The sequence below is a fragment of the Drosophila santomea genome, chromosome 3R, assembly GCF_016746245.2.
Source record: "Drosophila santomea strain STO CAGO 1482 chromosome 3R, Prin_Dsan_1.1, whole genome shotgun sequence".
In the NCBI taxonomy this organism is placed as follows: domain Eukaryota; kingdom Metazoa; phylum Arthropoda; class Insecta; order Diptera; family Drosophilidae; genus Drosophila; species Drosophila santomea.
Window position 1 is genome coordinate 24971058 of NC_053019.2, and position 17486 is coordinate 24988543.

At 39.4% G+C, this 17486-nt stretch overlaps 1 protein-coding gene across 10 annotated transcripts in view; it reads left to right on the forward strand.

Moving 5' to 3' along the window:
* The first annotated feature begins 616 nt into the window (after positions 1–616).
* The window catches only part of LOC120452384 (very low-density lipoprotein receptor), a 33446-nt gene continuing 16576 nt past the window's right edge, over positions 617–17486 (forward strand). For 4 of the 10 annotated variants that reach the window (XR_005616463.2, XM_039636579.2, XM_039636577.2 and 1 more), the window contains exons 1-3: positions 618–853; positions 1487–2021; positions 9714–9854. Coding sequence is in view for 9 of the 10 variants with exons in the window: in XM_039636579.2 (XP_039492513.1) it covers positions 1499–2021; positions 9714–9854 (664 nt within the window). In the remaining variant the exon portion in view is untranslated. Of the gene's footprint in view, positions 854–1486; positions 2022–9713; positions 9855–12316; positions 12480–13878; positions 14107–17486 lie in introns of those variants that run through there. The other 6 variants (XM_044006338.1, XM_039636578.2, XM_039636585.2 and 3 more) reach the window with 6 other exon arrangements.

A 17486-nucleotide genomic window follows, 5' to 3' on the forward strand; every position in this document is an offset into this window, starting at 1 on the left:
TTACACTTTGATGATTCCCAGACTTGTTAAAAGCCCTTCGTTTTTCTCGAGCAACTTTGTTATTCAAATGGCAAGCATATTATGAATTGGAATTCAGAGGCACAGGTGCTGTGCATTGATCGATTTCCGCTCAAGTAGATTGAATCAAGTGTGTCTAAGCTACAGAGCACATTACTAGTTTCAATCGCAAACCTTGACTGATTGACCCGGGCCAATAAACAATTGAGACCTATAATTTCAGAAATTGCTACCTCACTAATTGGAAGCCGAAACGACAAATAGTGGAACACACCTCCAAAATTAATTGACTTGCGTGCTAAGAGAGCGGCCGAAGAGAGAACCACCTGTTTCAATGTCAGCTTGGTTTTGGTTGCGCTCTGAATTCTCTTAGTGTTGGGGGATCGATGCTTTTGTTACTTTTTTAACTCTTTAGGGCTCCCCCGATGATGACGTCGGCGCATGTGGCGCTGTCATTTCTTCGCTCTCTTTTTTTCTCGATTTCTCGACAGGTAAGATATGGTACGCGTGGCGATCTTCGGTTCGTCGCCGAACGAAAGACGAGCACTGCCGAAGTTGCTAAAACAGTGCCATTGGTCACCGCTCACTTGGGAACCGATATTCTGCCGGCAGTTTGTACTCGCAGTGCGTGTCGCTAGGTCGTCGCTGGTCGCTTATCGCTCATCCGCCCCATGCTTTGGATATAACTTCACCGTTAAGACCGAGAAATTTCGGAATGCGAAAAAAGTTTCGGAAAGCAAAAGTTCAAAGCAAATAAAAAAAAAGTTCAAGCCGGGGCTTTAAGGCCAGCTCATCGCATTTGTCGAGCGGAAATAAGTGTTAATTGAAAAATAATGTATGAATCTATTTTGGCCGAACGTTACGTCAATATGTCATGTGAAAAAACAGCATAAATTTTTAGTCGTACATGTGTTTTGCCATGAATTAAAGTAAATAAAAGATTTGGAAAAGCAGAACCAATAACGATACCGAACTGTAATAATGGTGTCAATGGGTAGCGGCTGCGCATGACTTACCAGACCTACCTGGCTTATCGCCCGTTACTCCACTGATAGCAGATATATTCAAATAAACATTAAATGAGAGCAAACAGTAAATGAGCGAGACAGCATGAGGGCCTAACCCTCGTTTTGACCAAAGTCGTCGCCCTTAGCTTGCAGTTTTTTGTGTGTGTGTGTGTGTGTATTTCGTGTTTTCCTTGCTCTTATGCTGTTTTTTCGCAACATCGTATGATGTTTCTTCTTTCCGTCGTGGCTTTTTCCGCATGTTTATCGTACCTACGCCTCGCACTCTCTTCCCGATACATTCGCTCACATTTGTGAACTTTTTTTGGCAAACGTTGCGTGTATTCTCCTAAACTTATTATTTAATGGACGTTGTATATAAATAAGTTGGCAAATCGAACCAGAGTGAAAAGCGTGTGTGACCCACTGAGCCTAAAGTGCAATTTCTACCGTATATATTCTAGCAGCTGCAAAAGATGGCCACAGCCTGCATGCCGCAGTTCACGGAATCTTTTCAAACCACCCACTTGGAGTTACCAACAAATGAAAGTGGCAATAGGGAATCGTCCAAAACAAGTGGCTTCTTCTACAGCGCCAGCACACATTACCACAGCAAAGTGCAGCAGCTGATCAGCTTCAGCTTCACCTCATCGTTTCACCTGCTCTTCATCACCTGCATATTGAGCATCAGCAAATTCTGCAATGCGGCGGCGGTAAATGCCGCCCATGTCACCGCTGCCACGCCCACTGCCAGCGAGATAATGCACAATCTGAGCGGATCGGCGTGGCTGGAGCGTCTGAAAGCCAGTACTCTGGGACCCACCCTCGATCAGCTGAAGCACTTGGCTCCTGCGGCAGCCAACAGCATTAGTCCTGCGACAGGATCTGGCATGGGAATCGGAATGGGCCACTTTGGCAGCTCCATCAACTCGGTGCTGAACGGGAATCCCCTAAAGTTCCTGAATGTGTCGGGCAAAATCGGCACTCCTTTGGACATATGTAAGTTACTAAGCCAATTAATTTATTACTTATCATAATTGCGGAGAATTTCTTGAACGCATGTTTTTTTTTTTAGCGATAAATTGATTAGTCACGCTTTTAAAACGAATTTTTGACTCATTTACATATGTATTTTGTTTTAACATTACTATTTTACTTTGTCCTCAATTTTTTAATTTCTTAGATTTATGAGTAAAACAATACAAAAAACAGAACTGAAATACAAATATAATGACGCTCTAATGAAAATCATAATTATGTTGAAATTTCAATAACCAGTGTATGAGGTTTCCATCATAGCAAAATATATATAATTTTTGGAACTCATACTTCTAATGACGGTGTCTTTGAAAACTGTTAAAAAAGCCATCAATACAATATTATAGCTGCAGTAAAGCTGTTTAGAATTATTGACCTGAAGTCATTTGAATAACAATTTCCTTTTCAACCTTAATAAAAAGTTAAAGTCACCTTAGGTTGGCGTTCATAATCAATCTTAATTAGTTACTAATCACGATTTGACTTTATCGGATCTTCTTTGATTTCTCCGAGTGTAAGGGGAGGCGGTGTTTATAGTTGCTGCCGCCGCCTCTCGCATTTCTGGCGATCATGCCACCAGCCACGGCTCCATGTGTACATATATATGTACATATATACATATGTATGCATACCCCGTTTTCCAGTCCGACTCCGATTTTAGCTAAGGCTCGAGTTTTATTTATGTGATTTTCGTTGCCAGCCGAAAGCCAAAGCGTCTGGCAATGCCAGTAAACTCCACTTCCATTTCCATGTCTCAGCATTCCACAACGTCATACGATTTCCAGACTGCAGAGCTCTTCCCCTTTGCTCCCCCCGTTCCGTGCTCTTTTTTGTCGGCAGAAACCTTTTACTTTCCTCTGCACTCGCCTCTGCTTACACTGTAACCAAATTTCCAGTAAAACTCGTAAAATAAACTTTTAAGAGTAAAGGCTTAGGGTGATTGACGTACCGGCATAAAATATAGCATACTTTTTGGCGTGCGACATATGACATAAAATTGCACTGAAGGATAGTTCCACATTAAGGAATTTTCTTCCAGTGCACACTCTTTGCTTGTTCTGCTTCCCCTTGTAATTATTCCGTTTTATGCTTATTTTTTGTACCGGCCGGCTTCGCTACATGAAGCGAATGGAGCGCCACTTGAAGACTGAAACTCCGGCGGCTCTCGTGAAACTCAAAGAGAAAATACCGAGAAAGAGCGAAGAGGAGAGAAACCGAGTGGTAGGCGGGGGAGAAGAGAACAAAAAGAGCAACAAGTGTCCGATTCTTGGAGTTTCTTGGCCTTGCACATTGGTCAACGTTTTTTTTTTCTTCAAAACGATCCCAGCACGTGGCAGATATATGTATAACTCGTATAAAAATGGAAATATCCCAACCTATTTATAAAGATTTCTTGTTACCAAGCTGATCTTGATCTTGATATATATTTTGATTATTACCCATTCAAAAATAACTCTAGCATTTTAAAAGCTAAGCTTTTACTTACTTTGCTTTTATAGACTCCAAACTCTGAACAGGACAGAAGATTGACTAACGAAGTAATTTAGGTGCACTTCTATTATTTTGAACGCGACTGTTTGTAAATAGTATTGAATTAGCAAGTAGTTTACATAAAAACCTACGTAAAACATTTACACTTATAACTATGAGAAAGTTGCTGAATAACCAAGTTTTTGAACAAATTAAAAGTTCAGTGTAGAACATACAATACAGTAGAACTTAATTTAATTTTAGGGCACAGTATCAAAGTGCTTACCATTGTGATTAACCTTATCTCTGAATTTTAAAACTCGATATGATGAATGAATTAGAAAGAACTTTTCATTATGTTCGCAGTAGGGGAATCAGAAATCGTTGGACTCCAAGCAAGTTTGTTTTTAATCTTTAATGAAACCTTCAACTTGGCTAAAAGCGGAGGGTTAAAGCGCTTTGCGTTTATGCCAACGAATGTTAAAGGTAAAAACAAACTGAATAACGCTGGGTCATGATAATCGCCGTAACTTTAAGGTTAAAAGCAGATGATTGAAAGTGGAACTAGCGAATGATAAGCCGTTGCATCATAAGATATGTAGCTTGCCATCAATCTATGTCAAATGGATTTTAGTGCTTTTTAATGGTTTCTACCCGAGGATTACCCACTCCTGTGTCTAAATGCATTTCCGCTGTACTTTTGACAGTTTTAATACAAACCAATATCTCAGGTGCCAAATAAATGGTGAGACAGGATTTAATCCGATTTATAGGTCATGGCATGGCAGTAATTTCCGCCCAACAAAACTTGGAGCAAACCCAATCGAAATCATTGCAAACTACTCGGGAGGACAAAATTGACAACACTTATTTGGCAGCAAGTTCTGAGCACGTCCTTGACAGCTTTAATGACTGCTTTTAAGCTGCGACAACGTAAGTTTCCCAAGGCATCGACTTCCTGGCCGAGTTGATTTATTTCAAAATCGAATTTAAACAAGTTTCCAGGCGACGATGGCGAGGCAAAAAAACTCCTCGGCCAGTCCCAACTTGGCCGGGACATTTATAATTAACTTGGCTAATTACGCCTGGAATTTGCACGTGCTCTCTGGACTCAACTGTCTCTGATACAAACTTGGTCCCTTAACTGGAGTTGGTTGCATTGCAGCCAGTCCAGTCCGTCTGCCTTAATTACAAAAACATTTGCCATTATGTATAATTATGGGGCACGAAATAAAAAAAACTGATTTTCTTTTGTGCTTTTGTTTGAAAACTGGTTTCCAGCACTAGCACTAATGGAAGCCAAATAAATGCACTGCAATTGTTCGTGCTCCAGTGACAAATTTCATAAGCGATCCATGCAAAACACAATCAGACGGTGTTAACTGTATTTCAATGCTGGCCTAATGAGTACTGCCAAAAAAGTGCGAAGGTCAGACCTTCGTTAGCCATCCAATTCCCAGACAGCCCAGCAAATTTCTCTTTTCTAATTGGTTTTCTATTTTCGGGCATTCAATTGAAATATAACGCATACGCCGCGTTGGCGCGCCGAATTCAATTGCAAGGCAAAAAAAAGGTGGCGTGATTTGTTGGCTAACATTAGCTGGGCTGTCAAAAAAATCCGACAATAGATACTGCAAATGTGCATTCATTAGAAATTCAGTGGCGCTATATACAGCGCTATATCTCACAACAAACAGGTGATGACGTTGGCGAAATTCCGTACAACTGTAAGGAACATCATTCATTATTAGCAGATAGTACTGAGTCATCTTAATGCCATTTTCGACGCCCAAGCGACTTTGGCCAACAGATGTGTGAGTAATTGTTATTGTTGTTAATAATGTTGTTTGGCTGTTTTCGTCGGCTATGACGTTAGCGATCAGGCCACCTTTTTTTCCCATTAAGCAGCAACAACTGAAGCAGCCAGCAACAATAACAAGACACTCGTACTGAAGCATATCGAACGAATTCACATCTCTTGCCAACATTTAAGAGCAGTTTCAATAGTTTCTCTTATCTGTTTTTTTTTTTAACTTTTAAGAGCTCACGAAAAAAGTTCAGAGTTGACGATCCCCTACAGCGAGTGCAAACTGTACTGGTTGGTATCCAAAGCGCAGTGCTCACATGATTATACAATTATATTTGTTGATTACTCTTTATCGTTGTGCCAAAGGTAACCATTTTTATCAGCCCATATGTTATCTCCACAACAGTGGAAAAAAATCACACGAAATTATTATAATTATGAGATAATATTTATCGTGATAAAAATTCTAAGCAACTACATTTTTCAATCCCATGTCATTTGCTTAGAGTAACTCTGATTCATCTAAACTATTTTATGCTTCTCATGCTAGACTAGTACATTTATTATTAAAACCAACTACGTAGCTATGACTTGTTTACCATATGGTGATTATAAGATAAGAAAATGTATTAATCTTCCGCTTACTTCGGAATTGAATTTATGAGTAATTCGAAATCTATTTTTGCAATAAAAACTATAGTAACTAAACTATAGTATACCAAAACATTACGTGGTATAGATAAGGCGTCTGCAAAATCGTAGTACTCGTATTTGAAGATAGTGCTGTTTGGCTTTGGTTCCCCCACCCAGAAGGTTATCTGTCTTATCTGAAGTGGCTAGGCAGGCGCTTACAGATAGTCCAGATAACTAACTAATAGATAACTAGCTAATCTACACATAGTAGTTGTGATTAAAAATCGAAGACGAATCCAATTGAAGTGAAATTTGTACAACCATTAGGTAGCAATGCAATAACACTAGTCAAAAAAGACATTAAAATTAAACTGTGTACAAATTTGGGAAAATAATAAAAAAGACTTTATGTGCATACCAAGAACTTAACAGATAATAAATCTAATGTATTTGTTAGCACCTAGTTAAGTAGCAGACCCCTATTACTGAACTTCAAATAGTAGGATTAAAGATTAAGTACATGAATTCAAGCAAAGTTTTAAGACACAATTAAGTTGGCACGAGGCACAATAAAAACTTACATTTACTATACTTACGCAATTATAAGCTGTTTAATTTTGGTAACCCAGCCTGCACTAGTCGATAAAAAATGAGCAGTCACCAAATAATGATGCAACTTTTTGAACCCATGGGTAAAACAATGTTATCACTTTGAACTGCTGTTCAGGTGCAAAGTGCTCGCTATCAAAATTGGCTGGCTTCATAGTTTATCTAAACTGAAAATATTTCGGTTAATTTGCGTAATGCCATGCTGTTATTGCGGTGTAGTTGACCATGGTCGAATCAGTGATTAATCACCGACTATTAATAGGATTGCAGGCGTAATCAAATCAGAGAGGGGTGGAGTTTGTGTTAGGCACAATCGCCGACAACCTTTCGGGCCATTAATAAAGCATTTATATTGATTTGAACTCTGATTGACTTTTGCGCTGATTTCTGATTTCTGTTTATTATTTCGCCCTCTTGGCTAACCAAGACAGCCCTCCTGTCATGCCCTTTGCTGTCATTGAATTAATGGTGCGAGATTTTCATGTGAAAATATACTCTTGACCAGCATTTTCTTTCCTGATTGATTCCTGCCCCAAGAAGTAAAATAAAACTGTTCAATGAACTTCGCATTAAGCATTTAATTGGCCAGTTGCCTTTGCGCTGGACGGACATTCGTGATTCTGTCAATCAAATTGGCGGCTATTACCCACGAAGGCAGCTGCTCCATGTTTGCACTCTTTGTGGAGCACACCGCAAATTATTGCCCCACTGATTTAATTTGTATTAAATAGGTGGCTGTGAGAATTGGGTGAAATGCGCTGGAAATAAATGCCTGGAGGGGATAATGATAAGGCTTCACTAAAAGACATCAAATTGAATATTAAAAAAACCATTTTCCGTATATACTTTTCTAGAAAGCGATATTCAATATTCAACAGAGAAGATTTACAAGAGTTACAACTGTACGATGATTTCCTATAATTTGTTTGAGTATTTCAAATATTTAAAGCAGGTCTTTTCACAAACAAAAGTCATGAATTGAAACTGAAATTGAAACCAACCAATTCTAAAATTCCGTTAGCAGGTTGATTTCTCATTTTATTAAGAAAGTCGATTCAAATGCATTAAGCTGTTCAAAAGTATCCGCTTACTTAGCTTTGGGAATAAAAATAAACTTACCGCACACAGTTGAAAGCGATGATAATGAATTAGAGAAAATAATTTGTGGGTGTCCCATTTAGCAATTGCCAGCTATAAAATACATTTCTGGAAATGCAAAATAAATAGCTTGCGAAAAACGGAGATGTATAAATTTCTTTTTGGTTTATAATCCAAGCTCTGTCAAATGGATTGGATGGGGCATTCTCTTTTAATATTTATTTCAATTAAGCTACTAAACGACTCACTTAAAATGCAAATTGCATTGCACATTTACATACAGATTTGTCTACAAAAGCAATTGCAATTTCTGAGCACCAAACAAGTGCAACCCTACACACACACACACACACACACATACATTCAAACACAAACACGTACGACAGGAGCAAACAAAACTCTTTTCATAAATTCAAAATGTGTGCGCACATTTTTAATAATTTACGGGGACTAATAAAAAATTTCCACCCAGCAAAAGAATGAAAAGCTGCAGCTAAAGGCAGCAAGAAATATACATATATTTTTTGGCAAATAAATACACATGCTCGCATAAGGAAAATGCAAAATGCAGGCGCAAGTTTAAAGCAAGAGCAAAAAATGCAGTCAGCGAAAAAATTTGAGGCGATGAAAGTTGGAATTTGAAGCCAGCATGCCTTGAAGTTCCCATGGTAATGAACCACTAACACACTCGTCAAATGCGTGTCACTCGGTCTATCTATGTGTGTGTGTGTGTGAGAGAGAGTGTGAGCGTGTGACCGTGTATGTGTTAGTCCTCCTGGACATGTGTGCGTGCCGAGGGCAATGCATGACAGGTCTGATTTCGTAATTAAATGCGTGTGTGTCCAGAGGAGTGGACCAATGTCGGCTAAACTTGAAGTTCTTAACAGAAGTTGTACTATATTTTCACATTCTTAGCAAACAAAAACTGCATATTCAACAATTATTATTATTAAAACAATTTTCACAAATATTACTCATACGACCAGTGGACCAGCTCAATATTTTGTTCGTTTGTTAGCACTACACAATGTTATAGATTAATCTGGGAAAAGGGAAAATAAGTGGTTTTTATACAGAATGCACATTAGCGGGAATACTATATACATATATCTTACAATTTAATATTTTATTTATATAAGTCCTAAGTCCTAAGTCCGTTACCTAAAATTTGGGTCCACTCTTAGGAGCTCCTGTGAGTGTGCGTGACTTTTTGGGTGAGCTCGTGCGTGATTTTGACGCTGCCTAAGCAATTGTCAATTTGTGTTAAATGCGCGCAATTAAACGGTAAATGCTACGCGGATAGACCGCCTCACACACACACACACACACACGCACACAACCACAGACACACACACAATTCAAGACACTTTGGCATAATGGCGTCACATTAACCGAAGTCGGTTGACTCTAGCATATATGCTAAGCATATACTAACATACATACGTGCATATGCTAATCGGTCCAAAGACACAGAAAATGAAAGATAGATTAGGGCGGCCGAGGAAAATGTCAAGTGGCCCGTAAAACGATTGATGAAGCCATCGCATCCGAAACTTTCCAACTAGCTGCCATCAAATTCTCGCTTATTAATTTTGGCCCCCCCCAAAAACTTGCGGTCCTTCGTTTGGGATCCTTTTGCGGTCCACCACAAGGACATAGACCGCAGAAACAACACCCACTTGGCCACTTTTATATACATAGACATGTGTAAGCCTCGCCCTTCGGCTGGATTTCATTATTTACAAGTTTTTGTTTATTGTCAAGTCTCGGCTTTCATTAAAAAGGGTTTTAAGGCTTGTCAACAAACGCCTTTTCTCCACAATCCCCCCTCCGCAGTAAACCATCGCTATCTCACTTGCTCAGTGTGTGTGCTTAACGAGCCAAAGTTTTCAACTTAAATTTTAGTTATGAATTTTATTAGGCCCTCCCATTGGGATGTGCAAACTCCAACCCGTTTTTCGCTTTCCGTTTAATTATAGTCTGCGGCTAACCCGAGGATTTCAACTTAATTAATTAATATGCATTTGATTTTGCAGCGCTCGGTCTGTCCAACTACTGCGATGAGAAGCAGTTCCAGTGCTCCACCGGCGAATGTATCCCCATACGGTTCGTGTGCGATGGCTCCTCCGATTGCCCGGACCACAGTGATGAGCGGCTGGAGGAGTGCAAGTTCACAGGTGAGTGCACAGCGGGAAAAATCCCATTAAAATCCGCGCATAAATTACTTTGATTTAAATCAAAACTGGGTTGGTTATAATTGCAAATTAGCGTTTAGGCACTGACTGTCATTCAATTGTGTCAAAAGTATGTCATATTTTAGTTATTATAAATTGTAATTAGGTATCTATGAATAAATAGCTCTTTTTTTGAGTGTTTAAATGTCAAAAGTATGTCATATTTTAGTTATTATAAATTGTAATTAGGTATCTATGAATAAATAGCTCTTTTTTGTTTTGAGTGTTTAAATCAATAACACTGACATTTAAATGAAGTAACCTGTAAGTTTCGGTTGAGATTTGATTTTTTGTGTGACCAAGCCAGGGTCGAGTTCATCATGGTGCTTCCTGCATTTGTGCAAATAAATCACCCGAAATTCTATGGAGCTCTTCTGAACTTGCCATTCTCCATTTCCATTCCATACAATTTTTATCTTTCCGGCTCTGATTAGGCCTTCAATTCAGCTGTTGTCTTATACAAATACACTCGAAAGGTTGCACGGAACCTCGCACTTGAAAGAAATCAACAGCCAAAGCCGCAAAATGTATTTGCAGTCCGATTTCATTTTTTTTTCTGGCTGTATCCTTTGCTGCTGGAGCCATTTCACTAAAGGAAAGAAAGTTTTACTCGTAGCTGGTGTTGCTTTTTCGTCTTATTTACTTTCCTACATTCACGAGTGAGTGTGTGTGTGGCCATGGGCCAGAACTGGACACGGAGTATCTGCAAAGTCAAGCGCTGGCTCCGCAATTGGGTTTGGGTTTGGGTTTGGGTTTGAGTTTGGTATTGGTATTGGGATTTAAAGGATCCCTCCATCCTGGAGGTCCTGGTCCTGAAAACGCAGCTGTTGCCTGCGAACTACGTGCGCTCTCGCTCTAATCTGTTGTCAGTCATTTGTAGTTTTTCAATTTAGAAATGTCACAGAACTAACCATTTACTTCGCTCTGCGTGTGCTGTTTGCCCTCGTATTGGTTTTGGTGTTTTGGTGTTTTTGTGCTTTTCTATGTCGGCCGTTTGTTTGGCTTCGCTGTTGAGTAAGTAACAACTGGCTGTTTATTTAGTGTCATGTAGGCAGGACTAGAAATTCCCCCAAAATCCCCGTGACTCCCCAACTTTATTTTCATTTAATTTTTACACTCTGCGTGCGTGTATGTCAGTGTGTATGTGTGTGTGTATTTTTTTTATTAGCCTCACTACATTTAATTTAAGTTTGGTTAGCAGACCAGTCTGTTTCGGTCCACGGTTCGTTGGTTTCGTTTGGCCTGGGGCTTCCCAAAAAATTTAACATTGCCTACTTTTGGGCAGCAGTGCTCAAAACACTGCCGGCCGTAAATATTGGGCAAGGACTTGGGCTTGGGGCTTAGTAGTGGTCTTTAAGCACAGAAACCAGCTGAGCCGCAATTATATATAGTATAGAGGGTCTTATGTCGAGCACACGCCTCCTAAAATACCAACAACCCAGTTCCAGTTGCAGTTGCAGTGCCATTCGAGTTGAGTCTAATTGGAGGCACTGCAAGCAAGTCAAGTGCAATTTAACTAAGCCATTGCATCAGCTTTGGGTGATAAACTGGACAGCGGGCTCAAGAACTCAAACTCAAACCAAATGCATTTAATCACTCAAAGAATAAAGAGCTACTTGCAACTTGATTGCTTAAAGTATTCAATAAGTCTCGCAGGTACGAAGTCTTTATCACCAACACATATTTGTAAATATATTACACATATACTGATAAGCTGAATTTGCAAATTTATATGTCAAATCTTAGACAATATAATGCAATATAATGCAAGTACACAGAAAAAAGTGTAATATAATATTTGTAGTTAAAGATATTTTGCATAATAATTTAATATATGTCAATATTAAAATCACTGCCTCATTAAACCATATTTACACGATATTTTAGATATTAATTTTTTAATTAAAAAAAAGAATTGGTTCAATGAATACTTAATATGCGCCTTACACTTTTTATCAACCGGACAATTGAGAAACAACAAAAACACAACAAGGAAATCCAGATTAAACTTGACCCAAAAACTGGTATTGAAGTATAAGTGCTACACAAAGGCAGTTCAGACGGATCTCTAGCTTATAATCAAGAAGCTTCTGCAGTAAACGAGCGTTATCAGTGACTTATAATTCAAGTAAACTAGCAAGGCGTCACAAAAACACATTAATTTTTAGTGACATAGGGTCATTAGGCTAGCGTGCTTTTCCCATCGTGACAAATTACGCATAAAAATTTGGATTATTATTGAATACGGATTCAATTTAAATTCCGGAGCGTCCTAAACTCACTTATTATTTGAGTGCGAGCTATTTGTGAGTGAAAGCTCTCGGCGAGGCTCTCAGCGAAGTCTGCAAAATACTGGATTCTGCCACATCGGTTCAGCATCCGCTGAGGACCAAACTGCCATCAGTTTGCTTCGAGCTCTGCAAAGAAGCGGACGTGTGTGCTCTGCGGCCAGGATAACTGAGATTTCAGGACTCCGAGGCGGCAAAAATAAAATCACTCTCGTAAAACACAAGTCGAGAGGAACTAAAAAAAAATAAAGTGCATAATTCTTTCAGCTTAAAGTGATTTGTAAATGCATATTATAAGAAAATCAAAATATTTAAACAAATTGATTTAAAGAAATCTAAATAAACAGCAGTGGTCGGCTGGCAAAAATCAATGGCAAGGCCAAATTGTGCCGACAAACGCTAGCAGACAGATTGAAAACAGTTTGCTGGCGTCTCTTTGGCGGTAACATCAAAAGGCAACAGCGCTCAAAGCAACAGCAGCTTTTCCCCCAAAACGCAAGCTTTTCCGCAGGATAACTCTCTCTGTGTGTGCGTGTGTGTGTCTCCGTGTTTTTCCCTTTCCGTTTTTTTGTGTTTTGTGTTTTTTTCACGCTTCTGCGCGCCACTTTTTATTACATTTTTACTTCGCCCTCTGGCCCGCTCTTTTTGGCCGCATCTCTTACAAACGCTCTTCAGTTGAGATTCGGCCAAGATTTGGCCTTTGTTTTGCATTGCATTGCATGAACTTGACACCGAATCCGCATGCAAGTACTTTTGAACTGAAGAAGACTCTTGAATTGCAGTCCAGATGAATCATAATTAATCTTCACACATTACCCGCACTTTAATCTGTTATAATTGGTTTTAATATTTATTAATTTTCATTTCAAATTCACAGTTGTGTGTGAGTTTGCGGGCGTCATAATTCCTGTCGACACATCAAAGTACGAAATTGCTATTTAATGTAAACACTCAACTCGGCTTAACTCAACTTCCCTAAAAAAAAAATTATTCCATGCGGGGATTATGTGAAATTCTGAAAACGCAACCGCATTAATAATAATTGAACAAAAAATGTACAAGCAGACGTGAAAAAAGTGTCTTAATTATAGCATTAAATGCGTGGAATCTGTGAATGGTGGAAAAACAAAAGGGGTCACATAAAACATAATTAAGAACTTGACCATGTGAAAACCTTTAACTACATAACGTAAATATATGAAGTGCAAAATGTTCCACACTTTGACAATATTCAACTATTCATCCATTCATCATTAAAACTCGTAGCTAAAGAAGTAAAACCGAAACAAATTGCCTTTTTAAAATAGTAGAAAAACTTACAAAGCAACCGCAATTCAACTAGTTTTAAACCAAACAATTAACCATTGGAATTTCACACAATATTTACAAATATTTAAAAGCGAACCCATTGATAAAAACAGTACATAAATTCAATTTCCACGCCTGAGAGGAAAAACTTTAGTGACTTCGTTGAATATGAAACCAATTAAAATGACATTTTCGCCAGAATAAATTCGCATATTATTCGCGAGCGGGAAACAGTTGCCTACTTTTGAGTTACTGCCAATGATGTTGGCCGTTCTGATGTTATGATGATGTTTCCGCCATTTTGCTGCCATTTTTGCTGGCAGACCACTTGACTGCCATTTAAAATAATTATGATTACACGTTCGCAACAGAGCAGCCCAGTGCAAACATTCGCGCGACGACAAAACCCGAATAAACAGTAATTTAATTTAATAATTCAGCGGAGCACTTAGGCAAGAACATTAACACACTGCCCTGCATTGTACAGTAGAGCCTCCAAAGAACCAACATGGGACCAATACGCCGCATCCTGGGCGGCTCCATCCTGCTGCTCATCGCCGGATTAGTGCCGCACCACGCCTCCAGATTCGAAATAACGGGTATGATGGGAAAGTCTGTTGTGGTTATGTAACGATAATACCCGCAAATCAGATTAGCAATCAGATTAAAATGGGGAATACGCTGGTATTCGCTTACTATTATTTTGTATACTTTTCAATGCCGATCTATAAAGAACAAAGTATCACTTTTTAAACAATACGCCACAATAACTCTATTCAAACACTTGTATATCTGCATATTCCTATCGTTTTCTATAAAAATGAAATTATTAAAAGATACCAAGCCGCCCACATTCAAGTATGAATATACTTAGGGCTGATATTATTCCGAGTATTGTAGTGCAGTAAATGTCACTTGTCCATTATCTTAATAATGTAAATCCGCAATGAAGCTGAAAAAAACGCAATCGGGAAATGTTCGGTCCAAGTTTTTCCCCATTAACCGCTTCAAGTGAATTTCAATTTACTGTTATTGTCTGTTCGACGTAATCGTTGAGTGGGTGTTATCCTTTATGCATGGGCGTTGCACAGTAGGTGGGCGAAAATCGATGCCAATTCCATAGAGATGACAAAAAATAATGTCTTAGGAGGCAGTAAATAAGTAAATAACTTATAGGCAACTAAACTGGCTATGGCCATTAACAACAGAGCTGATCTGAGACATTAGAGGAGCTCTAAGTGCCCCGTTCCCTTGGCGTTGCTCATACGCCGTGTTGCCAACATACAGCACATTACCCATACGCCGCGTAAACAGAGACAAAAGACAGAAGACGAAAGACGACGCCGTAAACGCTTCCCGACTTTTAAGCAGCTTTTATGCCATGTGGTGTGGATGCCATACATATTGGGCATGAGCATGCTAGTGCTCGATATCGGGGGCATAAATATTCATGCAACGCATTTGGAAAAAGCAGACAGCTGATAAGCCTGCCACCCAACGAAGAAAAAAATCGAAGAAAAATGCGACGAAGCGCAGGAGCTGAATCCTCTATATATGTGTGTATTTTCTGTGCGCCGAGTGCGGTCCTTAGATAACTTCAGTCACATATCCTTGGCCTTGCTCCTTGCTACCCAATCCGTGTCCTTTCCCGAAAGCCATAAATTATGTATTCCGCACATTTTTAAGCGCAGCAATCCATCGAATTGGCTGGATCCTAAGTTGGCTAGGAATTCACAGAAATGGGAATTACTTTTCAAATACTTCACAGTGCCATCTATTCTTTTTCCACTCCGCGAATCAATTTGTTTGCGTCGCTTCCTGGAACAAACTTATTTAACATATAAATGGGCAAACATTTAAAGTGCAATTGCACTGTACAAAATGTAAAAATGTAGCAACAGTTGCCAAACCATGTGTAACATAAAACTTTGCCTCATTAGAGCGACTCGCAGCCAGCCTCGGTTCTGCGAATGATTTATGATGCCGACATTGTCTCATGTACACCAGACCAAAAACAAACCCTTAGCTGCCCCATTTGCCTGGCTGCTCCTTTTTTCTTTTTATTGAAATACTTGAGGCGGAGTACGACTTCAATAAAGTGGAAAAAGGTGCCATAAACAACGAGTGGCGAGCCTTTTTTTTTACGACACAACCCGCTGTGTGCGGAAGCAGATACTTCTCTAAACGAAGGCCGAAAATAAATAAATAAAAAACCGGATGGGGAAAACAATTGTAAACAGTGAAAAAGGAAAATCCCCCTAACTGTGGCACAAATTTTTCATTTATTTATTGAGACGAGACAGACGAGCGAATGGCCAGTGGGTGATGAAGGTCAGGTGGATGGAGTTTTGGGGGAAAAGTGAAATTCACTTTCGCATTTCTCGTATACATTTTGTTTTCGCTTGCCTTCCGCCGTTTAAATGAATCGGACAATTCAATTTATGCTCTGCCAGACAGACAAACTTCATTAGGACATCTTTTTTTTAGCCGCGCAACTCAGGAATCAAAAAAAGTAATTTCATGTTATATTTTTCTGTCTCTGCGGCTTTGTGTTTCTATGAAGAGGAATATTTGATTTGGAAAGTGTTTAAGTTTAGCCAACTTAATTCATGCAGTAATTTCACAAAATATATTGGCGCAGAAAGGGAACTGGAAAGGATATTGGAAAACGGCAAATATCAGAAAACTTTTAATGCGCCAAATCGATGAGTGACCGCAAAAACTTTACCCCATTTCCCGTGGACACTTCCCAAGTACAAGGCAACTTTTCTAGCACTAAGCTTTCGGCCTGTAAATGAGCTTGGGGACTGTTGTCCTGGCAGAGGAGCAGACAAAGGACCTGCATTGTTACCAAACTTTGTCGAGGTTAGTTCTCGGTGTCTGTATGGCAAGATGGAAAGTTTCCGATGTATTTGCTTTGGCTTAAGTCGGCTGACTTTGTCACTTTTGTTGTCGCCAGTTGGGAACCTCAATTTGTGATAGCCCGCTCCCCTCCCCCGCGTCACGACACCAAAGTGTTGCAGTTGGAGTTTAATAAATATGGGCGAGCCATTCAAATTCGCCACCAGGTGTGCCATTCATTATCGCACGGTCGTGTCGTCAGATTTTCTCACCTCGGCGAAAGGACTTTAAATGAATTGCACAATCTGCAGTCGGGATGCTGAGGGGCATTAAGAGCCTGTCTGGCAGTAACACCACACACACTTTCCCGCCCACTTGTAACACCCCGAATATCCCACACCCCCCACAACCTTCTGCTCCACGTTGTCGCGACGCGGCAGACTGTAAATAATGAAGTTTGCATCTGGGTGGCAAGTGGCAAAGCAGCTGCGAAAAGTGCTTTTAGGCACAGGAACAAAAAAGTGCACACATTTATTTAGATTTATGTATGTAATACAGCAAACTGTTGGCCAAATATCAAGAGCCACTATTTGCGAATATGGTATTCAGGCATAAAAGTAGCACTATTCGAAACACTATTCTACTATTTATTTTCTCGCTTGTATTGCCTATACAAATCATTAATAATTCAAGAACTTTATTTATTATGTTTATGGTTTTTTATTCTCCTTCTGTTTATTATAACATTTCTCACTGTGTAACAAAGCAAAACAAATTGCTTGTGCAAAATGTCTATTTGTGCATTAGCTCAGAATAATGTCCTTAATTCCGTGTGTAATATTCTGGCGATGACATACTATTTATGGTTTCATAAATAAATCATTCAGATATTTACATTTTGCATCAAAGACTTGTACAAAAATCAGAAAGGCACTTGAACTCACACCGCAGCCGGCCCCCAAGTCGATAATAAATATTTAATCATTGCCTTTGACTCCCGTTGATGCGTTAGCTCATTAAGCCCAGACTAAATCAAACCGAAAACCAGACTATATCCCACACCCACACCCAAAACCCTGGGAAACTAATCCCCCAACCAAACCCGTTTTAATGTACTTTTTTGGCCGCTAAATGCCGC